This window comes from Balaenoptera physalus (assembly GCF_965194825.1).
Source record: "Balaenoptera physalus genome assembly, chromosome: 1".
Taxonomy (NCBI): domain Eukaryota; kingdom Metazoa; phylum Chordata; class Mammalia; order Artiodactyla; family Balaenopteridae; genus Balaenoptera; species Balaenoptera physalus.
The window spans coordinates 58,326,854-58,346,511 of record NC_138882.1 but is presented as its reverse complement, the minus strand read 5'-3'; the positions used below and the strand labels follow the sequence as shown (position 1 = coordinate 58,346,511).

Genomic DNA, 19,658 nt, shown 5'->3' with positions numbered 1-19,658 from the left:
AATCTGTAATAGATATACATGAAAAAAAGAGAAAGGAATCTAAACATAACACTAAAAATAGTAATCAAATCAATAAGGAAGAGAGCAAAAGAAGAAAAAAGGAACAAAAAAGAACTGCAAAACAACCAGAAAACAGTTAACAAAATAGCAGTACGTACATACCCATCAATAACTGCTTTAAATGTAAATGGACTAAATGCTCCAATCAAAAGACATAGAGTGGTGGAATGGATTTAAAAACAGTAAGATTCATATATGCTGCCTATAAGAGACTCACTTCGTATGCAAAGACACAGATGGTGAAAGTGATAGGATGGAAAAAGATATTTCATAAAAATGGAAATAAAAAAAGAAAGCTGGGCTAGCAATACTTATATCAGACAAAATATAGTTTAACACAAAGACTGTAACAAGAGACAAAGAAGGGCATTACTTAATGATAAAGGGATCAGTCCAAGAAGAAGATATAACAATTATAAATATATATGCACCCAACATAGGAAGACCTAAATACATAAAGCCAATATTAACAAACATAAATGGAGAAATTGATAGTGCAGATGGAACATTAACCAGGATAGATCACATACTAGGCCACAAGGCAAGTCTTAATAAATTTAAGCAGATTAAAATCATATCAAGCATCTTTTCTGACCACAATGATATAAGACTAGAAATTAACTACAAGAAAAAAACTGCAAAAAACACAAACATGTGGAGGCTAAGCAGTATGCTACTCAACAACCAATAGGTACTGAAGAAGTCAGAGAGGAAATTTAAAAATACCTGGAGACAAATGAAAATGAACAGTACGTGCTCTCTCCCTTCCCAGCACTGGCACCCTCTCCCCAGAGGGATGGTGTTTGAGCAAGAGGTGCTGGTGTGGGCATTTGGGGTAGATCAGGGCTTGGGCTGTGGCAGTCCAATTGGGGTCTGAGACCCAGACTGCTTCTGACACACTGCCTGTGTAAATAATGGTTCCCTCTGCCTGCTCAGTTGCCCTTTGGGTCTGAGCCATCTCTGTGTCTCACAGCCAAGCTTCCTCCTCAACCATGTCAGCCCTCACCCCAGTGTGGAGCTGCGTTGTGAAGCAAGCAGGGCTAGAGTGTTCATTTGGTTCAAACGGGGGCACACACTGGAGTGGTCACAGGAAGCTGGCCAGCCACCCATGCAGTTTACAAACCACCCTGTCTGTCCTGCTTCAGGAGCGAGCGTGCTCATGCTTCTTACAAATGAAGTCCAGTCTTTTCACAGCCCTCCTGTTGGTCCCATTGGCCCTCCAACCAGCCAGGGAGCTTGTCTCTCCTGTGTTGGTCCCCAAGGCTGTGTCACCCAGTATGTGACTCACACCACTCACTCTCCAGGGAAGATCTCTGCTCATGTAATCTCCCTTTTCCTCTGAGTCTCCTCTTAGGGGCACAGGTCCCACCCAACCTGATCACTTCTCTTCCCTTCCTACTCAATTCTTTGTGGATCTTTCTTACAGTCTTGGTTGTACAGGAGTCTTTCTGCCAGTGTCCAGTTAGTTGTCAGTGACAGTTGTTCCACAAGTAGATGTATTTTTGATGTGTTCATGGGGAGAGGTGAGCTCCTCATCCTCCTAATCCACCGTCTTCATCTCCTCTACACTTGGCTACGTTCCTTTTGCCCATTCATAGATATTTCTTTGTAAAGTGTCTTTTCATATCTTCTGTCCATTTTTAAATTGGGTTGTTTGACATTGAGTTGTAGGAGTTCTTTATATATTCTGATTCAAGACTTTGTTTAGATATATTTGCAAATATTTTCCCAGTCTGTGGTTTACCTATTTATTTTCTTAACGGTGTCCTTTTGTCAGTGGAGGTTTCTAAATTTTGATGATGTCTACTGTATCAGTTTATTTTTTTAATAGTTAATGTGTCTGTGCCCTGGCTAAGAAACCTTTGCATTTACCAAGTTACAAAGATGTTCTGTGTTTTCACTGAGTAGCTTTATAGTTTTAGTTTTATGTTTAGGAGCATAGTACATCTAGAATTAATTTTTGCGTATGAAGTGAAGGAAGGATGAAGGTTCATTTATTTCCCCCATATGGATATCCAATTGTTTGAGCACATTTGTTGAAACAATTTTTATATATTTACGTTTTTACATATATAAAAAATTTTCCTTTCTCCAATGTATTATCTTGGTAACTTTGTTGAAATTAAATGACTGTATGAGTGTGGCTCTACTTCTAGACTTTTTATTCTGTTCTATTAATTATTTGTCTATATATGTATCAGTTTTACCTTGTCTTGGATATTGTAAATACTTTTACACTAAGTGTAGTAAAGGCTTCTCTTCTGTTACTCTTTTTTTCTAGTGTTTCCACTCTCGCTTTCTAGTTGTTATGGTCACCGCAATCTGTTCCCTGGTTCTTCAGGCGAATAAGTCTACAGTTTTATATCCAAGTTTTAGCCATCCACACTGGTGCATGACCTCCAGCAAAAGCCATAAAGAATGAGAATTTTACCCAGTGTCATTCCCTTCATCCAAGTTTATTTTCCCCTCCAGTTTCTTCCTGCTTTTTTGTTCAGTGCCTTCAGATAGTCATTTTATATATTTGTCTTGATATAGTTTAAATTTGTTACCAGGGGGAAGGTTGGTCCAGTAGGAATTACTCCTCCATTATAGAAGTGGTACTCAGATGGTTTTTGAAAGTTAGTCTGAAAGCAGGCGTCTGGCCAGAAAAGCAATTAAAATGAGGAGTGGGGAGGGGTATGGTGCAAAGAGAGGCAAGTTTCAAATAGAGGGAATGGATTTCGTTCAACTCAGAGAAGGCTTAGAATAAAGCCAAACAGTGCTTGGAAGAACTCCAAGGGAAAGAACTTTCTAGAACATTGTGTTTTTCAAACTGTGAATCATAAAATCAGATTTAGTAGGTGGCCTCTGAAAAGTCATTTTTGTTGCTAACCTAATCCAAAGCCATAACACAATTAGAAAGTAAGATCAATACATTGCTGATTTGCACTTTTATTCTCAGCTCTCCAGTTAGAGAATAGTTTGTGAGGTCACTGAGTTCATCCCTTCTTTGGTGTGTTGTGGACCTTCATTTTATATTGGACTTCTCTTGTAACACAAACGAGCATATAAGTAGCACACTTCTCAGTAAACGTGAAATATATAAAGATGGATCAAACATTTGTCAAAGTTTTGTCAGGGTCGATGAAGCATGATTGACTTTAGAGATCCCCAGTTTTAAGGAATCCTCAACTTAGACATCTTTTATGGGGAAGGGAAGCCTTGAAAATATATGTGACATAATCTCTTATCAACAGATCTCAGAGTTCCTTGTTCATGGAAAAGGAAGCAATGGAGCACCATCAGGAATGCAGTAAATAGGGATAGTATTAGAACCCTTCCCCTCTTTCTTTGTTATTTTTTCCTTCTCTTTTCTCTCTGTAACTCTCCCTCCACCGTAACACACACACACACACCCATGAGCTCTGGATAAAAGTACAAATAAGGACTCATAATTATATAAATCAAAGAAAATTAAATAAGTAAAAGGATGCTAATCCATCTTTCAGTTTCTAAAATTAGGCTGAGCTCTGGAAACTGGTTGTAATGAAGAAAGGCTTCTTTCAAATTCTTTAGCTAATGATTCCATGATATAATTTTTCTCTCATTAGAAGAGAGTGTGATAATATCAACATTGGCAGAAGAAGGTTAAAAGATAACAATAGTACTTCAAAAGACACCATTAAGAGCATGAAAAGGCAGGTCATGCACTGGGAGAAAATATTGGGAATACATATGTCAGACAATGATCTTGTCAACAGAATGTATAAAGAACTCCCATGAATCAGCAATGGTAAGATGAACAGCCCAATTAAACAAATGAGCAAGAACTTGACGAGATAATCACAAAAGAATATGTATCAGTTGCCTAAAAGCACATGATAATATGCTCTATGTCATTAGCCATCAGAGAAATTTAAGTCAAAACCACAGGAATTAATAAAAGGAAAAAGACTGGCAATGTCAAGTATTGACAAGGATCTGAAGCAGTGAATACTCTTATGTTTTGCCGGTGTGGATGCAATAATTGAACAACCACCTTGCAAGATAGTTTGGCAATATCTTATAAGGTTAAACATACCCTTATCGTTTGAACCGTGAACCTCCACTCCTCGGTATTTACCCAAGGGAAATGAAAACCTATGTACACAAAAAGCCTTGTGTATACAAACCAGCTTTATTTGTACTAGCTCCAAACTGGAAAGAAACCCAAATGTTCGTCAATGGGAGAATGCATAGACCAATTGTGGTATGTTCATACAGTGGAATACTACCCACTGATTACAAGGGATGAACTACTGATGCATGCAACAACATGGAAGAATCTCAGAAACATTATGCTGAGTGAAAGAGGCCAGACACAAAAAAGTATATATTATATTAATCCATTTATATGAAATTCTTTTAAAAATGCTAAGCTAATAATAGATTGTGGAAAAAATCAGATCACTGGTGGCCTGGGGTGGAGGTGGTTTGACTGCAAAGAGGCATGAGGAACATTCTAGAATGATGGAAATATCCTATAATGACGGGGTTACATAAATGACTGAAGGAATTGTGAAATTAAAAGGTATGCATTTCACTGAATATAAGCTATATTTCAATAAAGTTTTTTTAAGTAAAAAAAAGAGTTCTAGTCCCTGTAATCTGACTACCTTGGCATATGGGAGATACCCCACTTACCCTCCCTATGGTAACCATTCCTATTTATCTTTGATAACCATTGCCCTGGACAGAGAGTATTTTTCTACTCACAAAATGATAGTGCATTAAATGGAGATTCCCCTCACTTTAATGAAGCACAACAGATAGGTGGGATACATGGAATGGGATACATGTCCAGGATTTAAACAACACAGTTGGGGTGTTTGTCTTTTACAAATAAATGTAGGAGCATCTGAGTGATTTTTGTTGTTTTTGTTGTTCTAAATCAGGGATCAGGAAACTATAGCCTACGCTGTCTGACTTTGTACTACCCTTAATCCACAAAAGCCACAAATGGTTTTTATATTGTAAGGGGTTGCTTAAGAAAAGAAAAACAGGGCTTCCCTGGTGGCGCAGTGGTTGAGAATCTGCCTGCCAATGCAGGGGACGCGGGTTCGAGCCCTGGTCTGGGAAGATCCCACATACCGCAGAGCAACTAGGCCCGTGAGCCACAACTTACGAGCCTGCGCGTCTGGAGCTTGTGCCCGGCAACAAGAGAGGCCGCGGCAGTGAAAGGCCTGCGCATCGCGATGAAGAGTGGCCCCCGCTTGCCGCAACTAGAAAAAGCCCTCGCACAGAAACAAAGACCCAACACAGCCAAAAATAAATAAATAAAATAAATAAATTTACAAAATCACTTGCTTTAAAAAAAAAAAAAAGAAAAGTAAAACAATATACAACAGATATGTAAGTGTCCCTCAAAGCCTAAAATATTTACTATTTGGACTTTTACAGCAAAACCTTACTAATTCCTATACTATAGTCTTTGATCAGCATGGTCCACCTACTGTAATTGATTCAACCTCTTAAAAACTTGAACAGGGTTATCTTTTTTAAAAAATTGTAATCTCAGCAGTTTGAAGTATTAAGCATACAACCTTATTTCCTTTCCTATAAAGACTAAGGTGACTATTAAGTTGAATGGTATGATAGCTGCTTCTCTAGGGATACTATCTTTCCTGTGAATGGGCCTCTGGCTCTGTACTAGCCGGGCTGGTTAGAATGATGTTGAAGATGGTGAATAGCCAGAACATTCGTGATAGTGTGTGGCATGTGTGGCAAGAGGCTCTCTCCCAGCCATCCTGCTAAAGATGCAGGGCAATACTAAATGTTTCTGGTTTGCCCTAGTGGTATAGATGGGAGGAATCACCCTTTAGCCTCTGGAAAGTGCGAGAGTAGTTTAGAAGGTGTCTGAGAACATGTAGAGGCTAGAGAGGGTGATTTTTTTTTTTTTTCTGTTAGGTTAGGGGATCTGCACTGCACTCTCACAGCATTACGGTTTCCCTCGTATACTGCATTAGAATTCCCACATCAACTGTAGAACCTTCCCATCCTCTTCCACTCTTTGCTCCTGCCTCCCACAGTCTCATTTGCCTGACCACAAACCATAATGGATCTTTAAAAATTAATTTAGGTGCTCTGAGCATCTCTTTATTCCAGATTCTAAAGATGAACCTGGGGATAATGGTACGTCTAGAATTGCTTTAGGAAATGTACAGCCTCTTTGAGGGATCCCACTGTGCTAATGGCTCACACATCCAAATTGGGGGATCAGTGAAATTGTGGTGGACAGACCAGGGGCAAGAACAAGCAGCAGCTTGGTGTGAGCTAGCACTTAGGTTAAACTCTGTGAATGTTTACGATACTTCTTTCTTTTCATCTTTTCTCTAGGCCTACTCTGTCTATGACGAAGACATTGGGTACTGTCAAGGACAGTCTTTTCTTGCTGCTGTATTGCTGCTGCATGTAAGTAATTTTCCGTGTAATAAAGGGCATGGTGCTGCCAAGTTTATTTTATTTGCTGCTTGGTTTTGTTTTCCCTTCTTATTCTCCATTTACCTGATGGAGATTACACATGGCATATCTTTTTTAAAATATACTTTTGGTGATAAAGTAAGAGATCTGATGTCACGAACAGGACAGTTTCTCAGTAGAATTAATTTTGCTGGCTGGTAGGGAATAAATTGCTTATTTGGAGTTATTTTTAACTAGAACCCTCTGGAATTAAAGAAGTCAATGTAACTGCCCAAACATGAGCAGGACCAGAGCCATGATGAAGGAATGTGACAAGGAAGTCTTTCATCTTTTTTGTGATTTATTTTTGTATACTCTCTTTCCTCTTAGTCACCTTCATTTAACAGAACATTTATTGAGAATCAGTTGTCAGTACTGGGCTAGGAAGTGGGATTACAAATACAAATAATTTATCGTTTGTGTTCTCAAAGGCCTCATGGGCTAGGATGGGGCACAGGTAATGTACACACATACCTATTATTTTAATTCTTTTTATGTATCTGTGCTGATTTTTGTGATGATCACTATAGAGGAACTTATAGTGTGCTAAGTGAAAGCGATGCACAGAATAAGAGACTAGAGAGGAGAAGTATCCAACTCAGCTCTGCCAGAACTTTCAGAAAAGACTTTCTAGAGGAGGTGGTAGCTTTGCCAGGACATAAATAATTGAGGTTGGGGGAGGTGAGCTGGGTACGAGAGGGAGTAGAGATTGGTAGACAAAAGGAACAACATGAGCAAATGTATGGAAACACAAAAGGCACAGCATATAAAGGGAACAGTACGAAATGACAGTTCCTATACCGTTGCTATAGAAATTGTATGCAGAGAGAAGTATGAGGTAAAAATGGTCGTATGGGCAGGGACCAAATTATGAAGAATTTTTAATAATGTCAAGAAATGTGGGCTTTATGCTAAAGCTAATGAGGAGCCATTGATCAGTTTGAAGCAAGGGAATGACAATCAGATGTTCACTTCAGATAAATTATTATATCCATGTAGAGAGTTGAACTGAAGGGAGCAAGCAATAGCAGAGAGACCAGTTAGGAAACATCAATCTAAATGAGAGATATTGAGACCCAGAGAAAAAAACAATTAAAAACATGCAAGAGGGGACTTTCCTGGTGGCACAGTGGTTAAGAGTCCACCTGCAAATGCAGGGGACACGGGTTCAAGCCCTGGTCCGGGAAGATCCCACATGCCGCGGAGCAACTCAGCCCGTGTGCCACAGCTACTGAGCCTGTGCTCTAGAGCCCGCTAGCCACAGCTACTGAAGCCCAGGCGCCTAGAGCTGGTGCTCCGCAACAAGAGAAGCCACCGCAATGAGAAGCCCGCGCACCGCAGCGAAGCGCAGCCCCTGCTCGCCGCAACTAGAGAAAGCCTGCACGCAGCAACGAAGACCCAACGCAACCAAAAATAAATAAATAAATACATAAACTTATTTTTAAAAAAATCTAAAAACATGCAGGAGGCAAAATTGGTAGGTTTCATGGATGGATTGACAAAGGAAGGGTCAAAGGTAACATGTCTAGTTTTCTTGCTTAGGTGACTGGATGAATTATGGTATTTTGAGGTGAGATAGAAAACATGTCCATTGACATTGAATGGAGAAGAAAGGTTAGGAGTTGATGATGAATTTTGTTTTGAAATTTGTGGGGGGTGGTATTTTGGGGATATCTGAGTAAAGCTGTCCAGCAACCAACTGTTTGCTGGAGACTGACACTGGGGGAGAAATCAAAGCTGAAATCATGAGAGTGGATTAGACCATATAAGAAGAATAAATAGAAGAAGAAGAACAGGATAGATCCCAGGAATGCCAGATATTTAGAGGACTGATGAGGAAGAGGAATCCTTGAAGAATTTCTGGATTTTCAACAGAGAAGAAACATTGTATAATGTCAGATGCAACAGAGAGGTCCAGCAAGTTTAAAACAAAAGCATTTCTTTTAGGTTTGCATTCTGGAAACGAAGAACAATTATAATAGACTCGTGGTCCTAATGCTGATCATTTGATTTTAATGATACTAATAATATATGGTGGTTCTATTGTGATTATTCACTTTAACTTTGAGTTTGACTTCTTTCTCTGTGGCATCCTTATCTGTTTATGGTCTTTTTGATCTTCTCCTTGCTGTCCTTTTTTTGTCATCTCCACAGCCCATGTTCTTCAGATTTCTTGTGATAATCAAGTACTTTATAGTCACAAATTCTTGGAGCCTTTGTTCTATTACTAAACCCACCTAGTAGTTAGCATAGTCAGGTCCCTACCACAAGGGGCTGGAGACTATAAACAGTGACGTAGACATGTTCACCAAGTTTCATAGCCACCATTCTTCTAAAAGGAGATTTTATGATCATTCTGACGAGCAGCTGATGTCCAAGCCATGGATAGTGAAGCTTTATCTTCCACAAAGTAATCTTTGAATATATCACAGTTTAGCATTTTAGACCTGTAGCCCCATTAAACATACTATAATATATTGATTAAACTTCAGTGAGAAGAATATCACTCCAGGAAATCTGTTCTGAGACTTAACAGAAGTTTAGTTAACTGTAAGTTCATATTTCTCTGGACATACTTCCTCCCCGAAAAAAAAGAGAGGCAGTGATTCAAGTAACTAGGAAACTCAAATAACCCAGATTTTTTTTTTTTTTTTTACATTATCTACTGTCCTATTACAAGGGTCATGGAAAATCAGCCATTGTAAACATATTCAACAAAATTGCCTCCAAAGTATGTGACAAGATGAATAGTAATTCAGTTTAGTTTCTACACTTTCCAGTAAACTTTAGTTTCTACACTTTCTACATTAATAGAACTATGCAGTTGTTGCCATGGCTTGTAAAAATAACTGGAAATATAGAAATGCTTTCAGAATCCTGGAGGAAAGATGAACTGATATTCAGTATTAATTAAAAAAATCTTACATTGTAATTTTTAATTAAAAGTATATGTGATAATTCTGTTAATCAGCATATTTCATTGACTGACCAACCCATCCATTAACCAATTTAAATAAGAGAAGTTAACTGTAATTTTTTCTTTTCCATATTTAATTTTGCCTCTGTGGTTTAAGTAGGTAGAAGAATACACTCTAGCTTAAACAATTCATCAAATACACTATCTCAGGTTCCAGGGAGATATGTTATTAGAGTCTTACTGACTAATTTTTTATCAGTTACATAAGCTATTGCTTCTTTTTGCTGCCAGACGTCCTTTGGCAACTCCATATTAATCATTGTCAGAACCTGCTTCTTTTTGGGATGCTGTCTTTTCCTCACCCATGGTCATTTATATTTCACATTCACTGCCTAAGAGGAAAGAAAGACCAAAAATGAAAGTAGGTTCAAGAACAAAAATTTAGAATTTTAAAGTTTTTCCATGTCTAAATAGTTTTAAGAAATAAGTATCTTCTCCTGGTGCTTGGAAATTTCCAGAAGTTTTGATAATAGCTTTGTAACTTGTAGTAGTTTAAGCAGTGGAAGAATTAAATGTTTATCACATAGATGCTGTTATATCTATTGATGGAATTATAAGAAATTTATCGTTTACAGTTCGGAAAAACTGTTACAGCACAGATTGCTTGTAACCATTATTGTGTTTGTCTGCCTTTGAAGTTAAATATGTAATAATTATCAGTAATATCATCATTATATTATTAGTGTAATAAATAATGTCCTTTTATATATTTCATTTATTCTAAGAATCATATAAAATATTTTAGATAATTTTTAACCCCAATATATTTCTCTCATATATTTATTGTCAAGCAGCTTTAAGGTTTTCTTTTTAATTGAGCATATACTTTTTTAGACTTTCAGAAAATTATGCTCCTTTTTAAGGTTAAATCACTGTATGTAAACTAGTATCAATGTGTATGGAAGCTTTCCAACTGCAAAAAGCATTATTTTTGGATAATCCAGAATGTTTAAAAGTATTACTGTAACCAGGCACAACTCATTTGGAAACCAGTTTGGCTTTATCTGATAAAGATATGCATACCAGGCAGCTCCACTCCTAGATACATACTTTAGTCAAATTTATGAGCATGTACACTAAAATCCATGTATTAAAATTGTTTTGGGATCAGTGTTTATGATATTCAAACAACTCAAATGCCCACTATTATAATGTCTAATATTAGAATTATAATTAGACATTAAAATGGATAAATGGTGGTATATTCATTTTGTGGAACACTATACAGCAATTAAAGAAATGTTTCACACTACACAGGCTAATGTGAATGAATCATACAAACATAATGTTTAGTAAGAAAGCAAATTATTGGTATCATTTGGTATGATTCCATTTTAGTATAATTCAATAACAGACAAAAGTAAACTCTATTTTTAGGATGCTCCATTCATGGAAAATATAAATAATACCAATGAAGTGATTACTGTTAAAATCAGGACAGTAATTTCTCTGAGGAGAAATTGGGAGTCGTGACTGGGTGAGGAGACATAGGGATCTTCAGGAGTATTAACAGTATTCTAGTTCTTAATCTGTTTTTACTTCATAATCATATATTCATTGAAGTATAAATTTAACTTTTATGTATTCTTCTGTGTGCCATATTTCAAAATAATATGAGGTTTAAAAATTACAGATCTTTAAATGCGTCCCCCCAAAAAAGACAAGTTTCAGATAAGATTTAACCAGTGGGCATAAGAAATGAGAAGCAGAGCTACTTCTTAGTTTTCCTGAAAATAAGGATTCTACAGAGTCCAAGGTAACAAAATAGAGGCTTCCTAGTGTCTTTATATGTATATATAAGTGAAAATATTTGTGCCATTATATTATTTAGGAATCTTTCTGCTACATGTGACGTAACATTAACTAAAAGTAGTTTAAGTTAAAAAGGAAATATATTGGCTCACATAACTGGGAAGTCCAGAGCAGAGATGCTTTTGATATGGTTGGATTCCAGAGTTCATATTTTATCATCAGAAATCTGTGTCTCTGTATCTCTGTTCTGCTTAAATTTTCTTGCCTTAACTTATATGGGCAGGCCACAAAGTGGGCAGCCTGGCTGCAGACTGGCCCAGCTTCATATCCTTTCAGTTTTACAACTTCATTTAAAAGGGATCATCTTTTGCTATAGCTCCTGCACTTAAACAAACAAGCAAACAAAAACCCTGAAGGACTCTGGTTGGCCTGCCTTGGGAATCTGCCATCCTTGAATCAATTACTAAGGGCAGGAAGGTAGGGTATCTGATTGGGCTGGCCCAGTCTTGAGTCCACCTCAGAGCTGACAGTGAACTGGATCAACTCCTCCTGAAAAATGGAATGGTTTTCCTACAAGAAAGGAGATTTTGACATCAGATGATACGGAGATGGGATGCTAGACAGATACATCACGTTATCTTATAGTGATTCTTTACAGTAAGAGTTTTAGTATATTTTTAATAAGCCCTTCTATATTCCCAAATCACTTTTTCCTTATAAATCCAGGAGATTTTCCTGTTCTCTGTTAATTCTTGCATCAGTGCTTTGGAGCCATTACCCAGCATCTTCTCTTTGTGTCCTATAAATATCCTCAAGACATCTTACCTTAAAAAATATCCTCTTTTGATCCTCCCATTTAGCTCTCTCAGGTTTCTTTGCCCTTTCAAAGCTGAACTCCTTCAAAGGATAGTAAAAAGCACAACTATGAATTTGAATTGTGGTCTAATACCTTTCAAGTTACATGACCTTGGGCAAGTTTCCTGAGCTTCAGTTTCTTCATTTATAATATAAAGTGAAAATAATATTATCATCCTTCTAGGGTTTTTATGAATATTGAATACCTTGTATTATAAGTGTAGAGTCTTATTTTGTATCTGGCACAAAAAGAGTGCAGCCAGGGGATTAAGTCCAGGCTTTACGTAATAGATGTGTAGTTGTTGACAAATCACTTAACTTCCTTGAGCTTCACTAATCTAATATTTAAAATGTAAAATTAATACCTACTTTACAGAATTTTCTGAGGATCAAATGGGGTCATGAATGAATGCCTCTAACAATGCTGTTCTTTCTAAACTAATCATTATTTGCTCAGCCGATTCTCTTTTGGACCCTAGCTTATACTGAGCACACATAGCAAACTAATATGTGGTACAGTATGTTTTAAGACTTGCAAATAGACGTTAAATTTAAATGTATTTTCGCATGTATTTGATTTAAAAGGAAAATAAACAAACAGAAGTTTTCATCTATTTGCTCTTCAATTTGTAAATAGAAAATTAAAACTCATTAATTTATGATTTTCAGAATAGTCACTAGCATCCACCTTTGTTGAAAAAAACAAAAAAAAAATCAGTGGAATATTCATTACCTTCATGGAAAAAGGTAGATTGACTAGAAAAAGACGTGAAACACAATCATGTGAAATAAAAAACTTAGTTTTATCCTAAATAAGGGGATTATTTTAAATTATCAACCTATAATTTTACTTCAAAAAACATCTTGATGTCTGTTACTTCAGGTGCGTCTTAAAGACTTTTGAAACACTTAGGCTGCTTTGTTTTCTAGTTCGTTGCAGAGAGAAGCAGTGAAGCTTCGAGACTGGCTCCATTCAGTGATCACCTCTGTTAGTACAGGTGGCAGATCATTATCAACATTTGTTAACACACAGTGATTACATCATGCTTGATTCTCAGATTGTACATGTGAGGCAGGTATTTAGTTTTGTATTTCATAGAGCCATGGATGACATTTTGATATCTTAAATTATAAGATTTTAATGTTTATCTCTTTGTTTCCCCAATAAAACAATACTGATTCCATGACAAAGCTCCTATACATAGCAAAGATGGATATTCACTATTAGAGACACACCATGCTCCAACTTCTTAATACTTTATTTTAAAATGTATTGTTCAGTGATTTATTTTTACTGTAATTTAGACATATCAATTGCATATCAATGATAAATTGGATTGTGTAGTTCAATGAAATATTAATCATTGTAATAAGTTAAATAGTCATTTTCATGCTTTTTAAAAAATAGGTGGATGCCACAATACTACTTAGTGGGGGAACCCACTCTTATACTAGTGAGGTTTGATAGTACAGCTACGTATTGATTATCAGATCTTGATTGATTTTTTTATGTTAATTGAGGGACAAGCTTAATAGCCAATACAAAATACAGATTATACAAAAATTTCTTATGTTTAGCATTTGTAATATTAAAAGAAGTACTAATATAGTTACATTTGGCTGCACCTTGCTTCCACTTTCACACCAATCCTTTCCTTCTACATTTTTGTTGGCTCTTACCTTCACAGTTGCCAACAGATTGCCCTGTGTGAGTGACATGCTTTCATTGATAAAGGCAGATGTATTCAGAGTTTTGCTAAAATTATCTTAAATAAATATCGAATACTTGCTATTTATTTAACTCTCTGTGCTAAGAGTTTTGGGGGAAAACTTACAAAGTTAAAGCAGTGTCCAGAGGTTAGTAGAGGCATACAAATTACTATACTACATGCCACAAAGAGCTTTGGGATTAAAAGAAAGCAGAGATCTCATCAGGTTAAAGTGAATAACAGAGACTTCATGTTCTGAGTGCCATTTATGATCAGCCTTAAAAGATCAGTAAAATTTCAAAGACATAGCTATGCTACATAGTATACCCCACCCCAGCCATTCACCCTAAGCTTGTGTGCCTTAACTCCAAGGGAAGCCTTGATATTCTTTTGAGTATCTGTGTATAAAGCACTATGGTAGTTGTTGATGTGTAAGACATAGTCTCTGTGTTCAAGGAGGGAAAGAAAAGGGAAATCTACATTTATTGGTCACCTACCACATGCCTACGTTGTGTCTCACATACATCTCATTTATCCTTACAACATCCCAAGGTGAGAGCCCGAGGTGGACATCCAGCTCCCCCAGCATTGCAAAATGCTTCCCAGGATGCCTACTTTGGTCTCACCTCATAGAGATCACTAGGGGAATCAATGGGGCTTGTGCTCTAGAGATCAGATAGAGACAGAGAAGGGGGTGGGACTTACAACAACCAATGCTGAAATCTTGGCAGACCACATCTCTGCTTGCAGTGGCACTCAAGGAGAAGTCCCAGCCTATAGCTCTGCCCATGTGCAGAGCCAAGCCAGTGACCTCATCTGGCCAGAGGAATTGGTTGGCAGTTCTGCTGGATTTAGATCCTCTGTCAGTGGGCCATAATGGCTGTAGAGCCTGTTCTACTGCCCTGCCCTGGCAGGGAAGCAAATGCACAGGCCCCACACAATTGCCAGTTTAGGCTTCAGTCCTGACCATCTAGGAAGTTTGTCCAGAGAACTGGAGCAGCTGCAGATCCCATCTTACAGCCCTGCTCAGTCAGAGAGCCAAGGCAGCAGCCCTGCCCCACTGTTGGGCATAGCCTCTGCCCCTGCATAACCAGGTAGCCTGAAGAGTCACCCTGGGCAGCCTCAGAGCCCAGCCTATAGTACCATCAAGCCATGAAGCCCAGCCTACAGTCCTGCCTAATTGCTAAACACAGCCTGCGGCCTCATCTAGTCAAGGAGCCTGGATAGTAACCCTACCTGACCACACAGCGACGTCTTTAGCCCCACTCAGCTGTGTGATATAGCTGGAAGCCCTTCTTGATCAGAGAGCCCATTCTGTTATCTTGCCCAACAGTGGAACACAGCCAACAGCCTACCTGATCATGAAACCAAGACTGTGGTCCTGCCCAACTTCGAAGCACAGCCTGTGGCCCCACCTAAACAGAGTCCAGCCAGTGGCACCATCTGGTGGGGAGCAAAACCTGATACCTCATCCAACCAGGAGCTATTGCAGAACTCAGCCCATAGCTCTTCCTAATTGTAGAGTCTACCCAATGGTGCCACCCGGCCAGGGAACATAACCTGTGAACTTGCCTATCCAGAGGTGATTGCAGAGCCCCACTAGTGGCCAATCTGACCATGAAGCGCAGCCAGCAGCCCCACCCAATCAGCGAGTTCACCCAATGGCCCTGCTTGTATGTGGATCCCAGCCAGCAGGCCCACCTAACCACAGAGCCAACCCAGTGTCACCACCACTCCCTACCCCAACCTCAGAGCATGAACAGTGGCCTCCGCAAACTAAAGACTTTGAGAGTAAGTCCTGCTTTTTCCCATGGATGCTACCAGCATTATTCCAAACTGAGCTAACTGGTGAAGGTCTTTCCATGCCACAGCAAACCTGTAATGTCTGTAAGAGGGAGACTGCTTACTCAAGTGTGCGGATAACAATGCAGGGAATCAAGGATCATGCAGAATCAGGTAAACGTGACATTACCAAAGGAAACTAATAAAGATCAAATAACTGACTCTAAAGAAATAGACATCTATGAACTATCTGACAGAGAATTCAGAATAATCCTCTAAAAGAAGTTTGGTGAACTACAAGGACACACAGACAACTAAATGAAGTTAGGAAAGCAATGATGAAAAAAACAAGTTCAACAAAACAATAGAAATGTCAAACAGATAGAAATCCTGGATCTGAAAAATACAATGACAGAACTGATGACTTCAATAGAGAGCTACAACACACTCAACCAAACATAAGAAAGAATTAGTGAACTAGAAGGTAGGTCATTTGAAATTATCAAGTCAGAGGAACAAAAAGAAAATAAGTGGAGAAAGACTTATCAGATACTATCAAATTAAACAATGTATACATTATGGGAATCTTAGAAATAAAAGAGAAAGAGAAGGGGACAGAAAATCTATTTAAAGCAATAATGGATGAAAACTTCCCAAACTTAGGGAGAGAATGAACTTCCAGATTTATGAGGCCCAAAAGACCTCAATGGTTAGAATCTGAAAAGGGCTGCACCAAGACACATTATATTTAAATTGCCAAAAATTGAAGACAAAGAATTTTGAATGCAGCAAGAGAAAAACTACTCATCATATATAAGACTATTTACAGAGTCATAGGACTATTTAGTTTCTCAACAGAAACACTGTAGGCCAGGAAGGAGTGGGATGATATATTCAAAATAGTGAAAGAAAAAAACTGTCAACCAAGAATACTATACCTGGTAAAGCTGTCCTTCGTAAATGAAATAGAGATAAAGACTTTCCCAAACAAACAAAAGCTGAGGGAGTTCATCATCACTAGACCTGCCTTTCAATAAATACTAAAGGGCATTCTTCAAGCTGAAATAAAAGGATGCTGATTAACATCATAAAAACATGAATGTGTAAAATTCACTGGTAATGGTAAATACACAGTTAAAGTCAGATTCTCTAATACATAATGGTAGTACATAATTCATTTACAACTCTTTTTAAAAAGTTACAAAACAAGTGTACTAAAAATAACCTCAACTACAGCAATTTTTATCACAATATATATAAAAAAGATGTAAATTGTAACATCAATAACTTAAAGTGTGAGGTGGGAAGAAATAAAAGTATGAAGTTTTTGTATGCTATCAAAGTTAAGTTGTTATCAACTTAAAATAGGATGTTATAACTATAAGTTGTTTTATGTAAGACTCTTGTTAACCATAAAGCAAAAACCGACAGTAGACTCACAAAAGAAAAGAGAATCAAAGCATACCATTACAAAGAATCATCAAATCACAAAGGAAGACTGTAAGAGAGGAAGCAAGGAGCAAAGGATTTACAAAAAAGAACACAATTATAACAAAATGTTAATAGTGAGTCCTTATCTATCAATAATACTTTAAATGGATAAATTATTTAATCAAAAGACATGGAATGGCTGACTGGACAAAGGAAAAAAAGAAACAAGATCCAATGGTATACTGCCTAAAGAGTCTCACTAAAGCTTTAAGGACACACATAGACTGAGAGTGAAGGGGTAGAAAAAGATATTCAAGTAAATGATAACCAAAAGAAAGTAGAGGTAGCTATATGCTTATATCAGACAAAATAGACTTTAAGGTAAAAATGTTCAAAACAGAAGAAGAAAGTCATATAATGATAAAGGAGTCAAACCATCAAGAAGATATAACAAATTATAAAATTTGTATGCACTCACCTATATGTTCAGAGCACCTAAATATATAAAGCAAATAGAAACAGAACTAAAAGAAGAAATAAATAGCAATACAGTAATATTTGGGTACTTCAGTACCCCCCTCTCAACAATGGATAGATCATCCAGGCAGAGAATCAATAAGGAAACAGCAGATTTTAGCAGCACTGTAGACCAAATAGACCTAACAGATATACACAGAACATTCCATCCACCAGCAGCAACACATTCTTCTCAAGCACACATGGAACATTTTCTAGGATAGATCATATGTTAGGTCACAGAAAATGTCTCAACAAATTTGAGATATAAGTTATATAAAGTATCTTTTACAACCACAATATTACGAAACTAGAAGCTAATAACAGGACGAAAGCTGGAAAATTCACAAATGTGATGTGTGCAAATTAAAAACACACTCCTGAACATACAATGGATGAAAAAAGAGAAATTTAAAAAAAAAATCTTGAGACAAGTGAAAATAGAAACACAACATATCAAAACTTATAGGATGCAGCAAAAGGAGTTCTAAGAGGGAATTTTATAGTGATAAATGCATACATCAGGAAAAGAGAAATATCTCAAATGAACAACCTAACTTTACACCTCAAGGAACTGGAAAAAGTAGTACAGACTAAGCCCAAAGTTAGTAGAAAGAAGGAAATAATAAAGACTATAAGACAAATAAATAAAATAGAGAATAGAAAGACAATGGGAAGAATTGACAAAACTAAGAATTGATTCTTTGAAGAGATAAGCAAAATTATATACTTTTAGCTAGATTAACTGAAATAAAAAGAGGGTGCAAATAAATAAAATTATTTAAAAAGAGGAGACATTACAACTGATACCTCAGAAATACAAAGGATCATAAGAGACTACTGTGAAAAATTATACACCAACAAATTGGATAACCTAGAAAAAATGAATAAATTTCTAGAAACACACAAGACTCAAGAAATAGAAAATCTGAATAGACCAGTAACAAGTAAGGAGATTAAATCAAGAATCAAAACTCCCCCAACAAATAAAAGCCTGGGACCAGATGGTTTCACTGGTGCATACTACCAAACATTAAAACCAAACATTTTAAGAAGCATTAGTACCAATCTTTCTCAAACTCTTCCAAAAAAATTGAAAAGGAGGGAAAACTCCCAAACTCATTTTACAAGGCAAGCTTTAACCTGATACCAAAACCAGAGAAGGATACTACAAGAAAAGTCCCTTGTGCACTGTTGGTGGGAATGTGAATTGGTGCAGCTACTGTGGAAAACAGTATGGAGGCTCCTCAAAGAATCAAAAATAGAACTACCATTTGATCCAGCAATTCCACTTCTGAGTATTTATCCAAAGGAAACAAAGACACTAACTCAAAAAGATATCTTCACCCCACGTTCATTGCAGCATTAGTTGCAATAGTGAACACATGGAAACAATCTTAAGTGTCTATTGAGTGATGGATGGATAAAGAAAATGTGGTATATACATATAGGGGAATACTATTCAGCCATAAAAAAGGAAATTCTGTTATTTGTGACAACATGGATGAACCTTGAGGGCTTTATGCTAAGTGAAATAAGTCAGTCAGAGAAAGACATGTATGATCTCACTTATATGTGGAAACTAAAAACGTTTGTTGATGGTTGGGACTTCCCTGGTGGTCCAGTGGTTGACTGCACGCTTCCAATGCAGGGGGCATGGGTTCGATCCCTGGTAGGGGAGCTAAGATCCCACATGCCCTGTGGCATGGCCACAAGATTTAAAAAAAAAAAAAGACAAAGAGGAGGTTGATGGTCGCCAGGTGTGGGAGATGTGGGACATGGGTAAGTGTGGTGAAAGAGTACAAACTTCCAGTTATTAGGTTAATAAGTTCAGGGGATGTAATGTACAGCATAGTAACTATAGTTGACAATACTGTATTGTATATTTGAAAATTGCTCACCACAAAAAAGACAAAAATTCTCACCACAAAAAACAAAAATCATAACTATGTGAGGTGATATATGTATATATAAATAAGTAAAATCATCACTTTGTACACCTTAAACTTACACAATGTTGTATGTCAATTATATCTCAATAAAGCTGGGAAAAATTAAACGATATAAACTTACAATTACATATATTAAAACATAGTATT

General features: G+C 37.1%; 1 protein-coding gene across 15 annotated transcripts in view; it reads left to right on the top strand.

Moving 5' to 3' along the window:
- RABGAP1L (RAB GTPase activating protein 1 like) overlaps positions 1-19,658 on the top strand; it is a 786,837-nt gene that overhangs the window by 533,589 nt on the left and 233,590 nt on the right. For all 15 annotated transcript variants that reach the window (XR_014256708.1, XR_014256709.1, XR_014256710.1 and 12 more), the window contains one exon: positions 6,415-6,489. Coding sequence is in view for 6 of the 15 variants with exons in the window: in XM_082437232.1 (XP_082293358.1) it covers positions 6,415-6,489 (75 nt within the window). In the remaining 9 variants the exon portion in view is untranslated. The remainder of the gene's footprint in view (positions 1-6,414; positions 6,490-19,658) is intronic.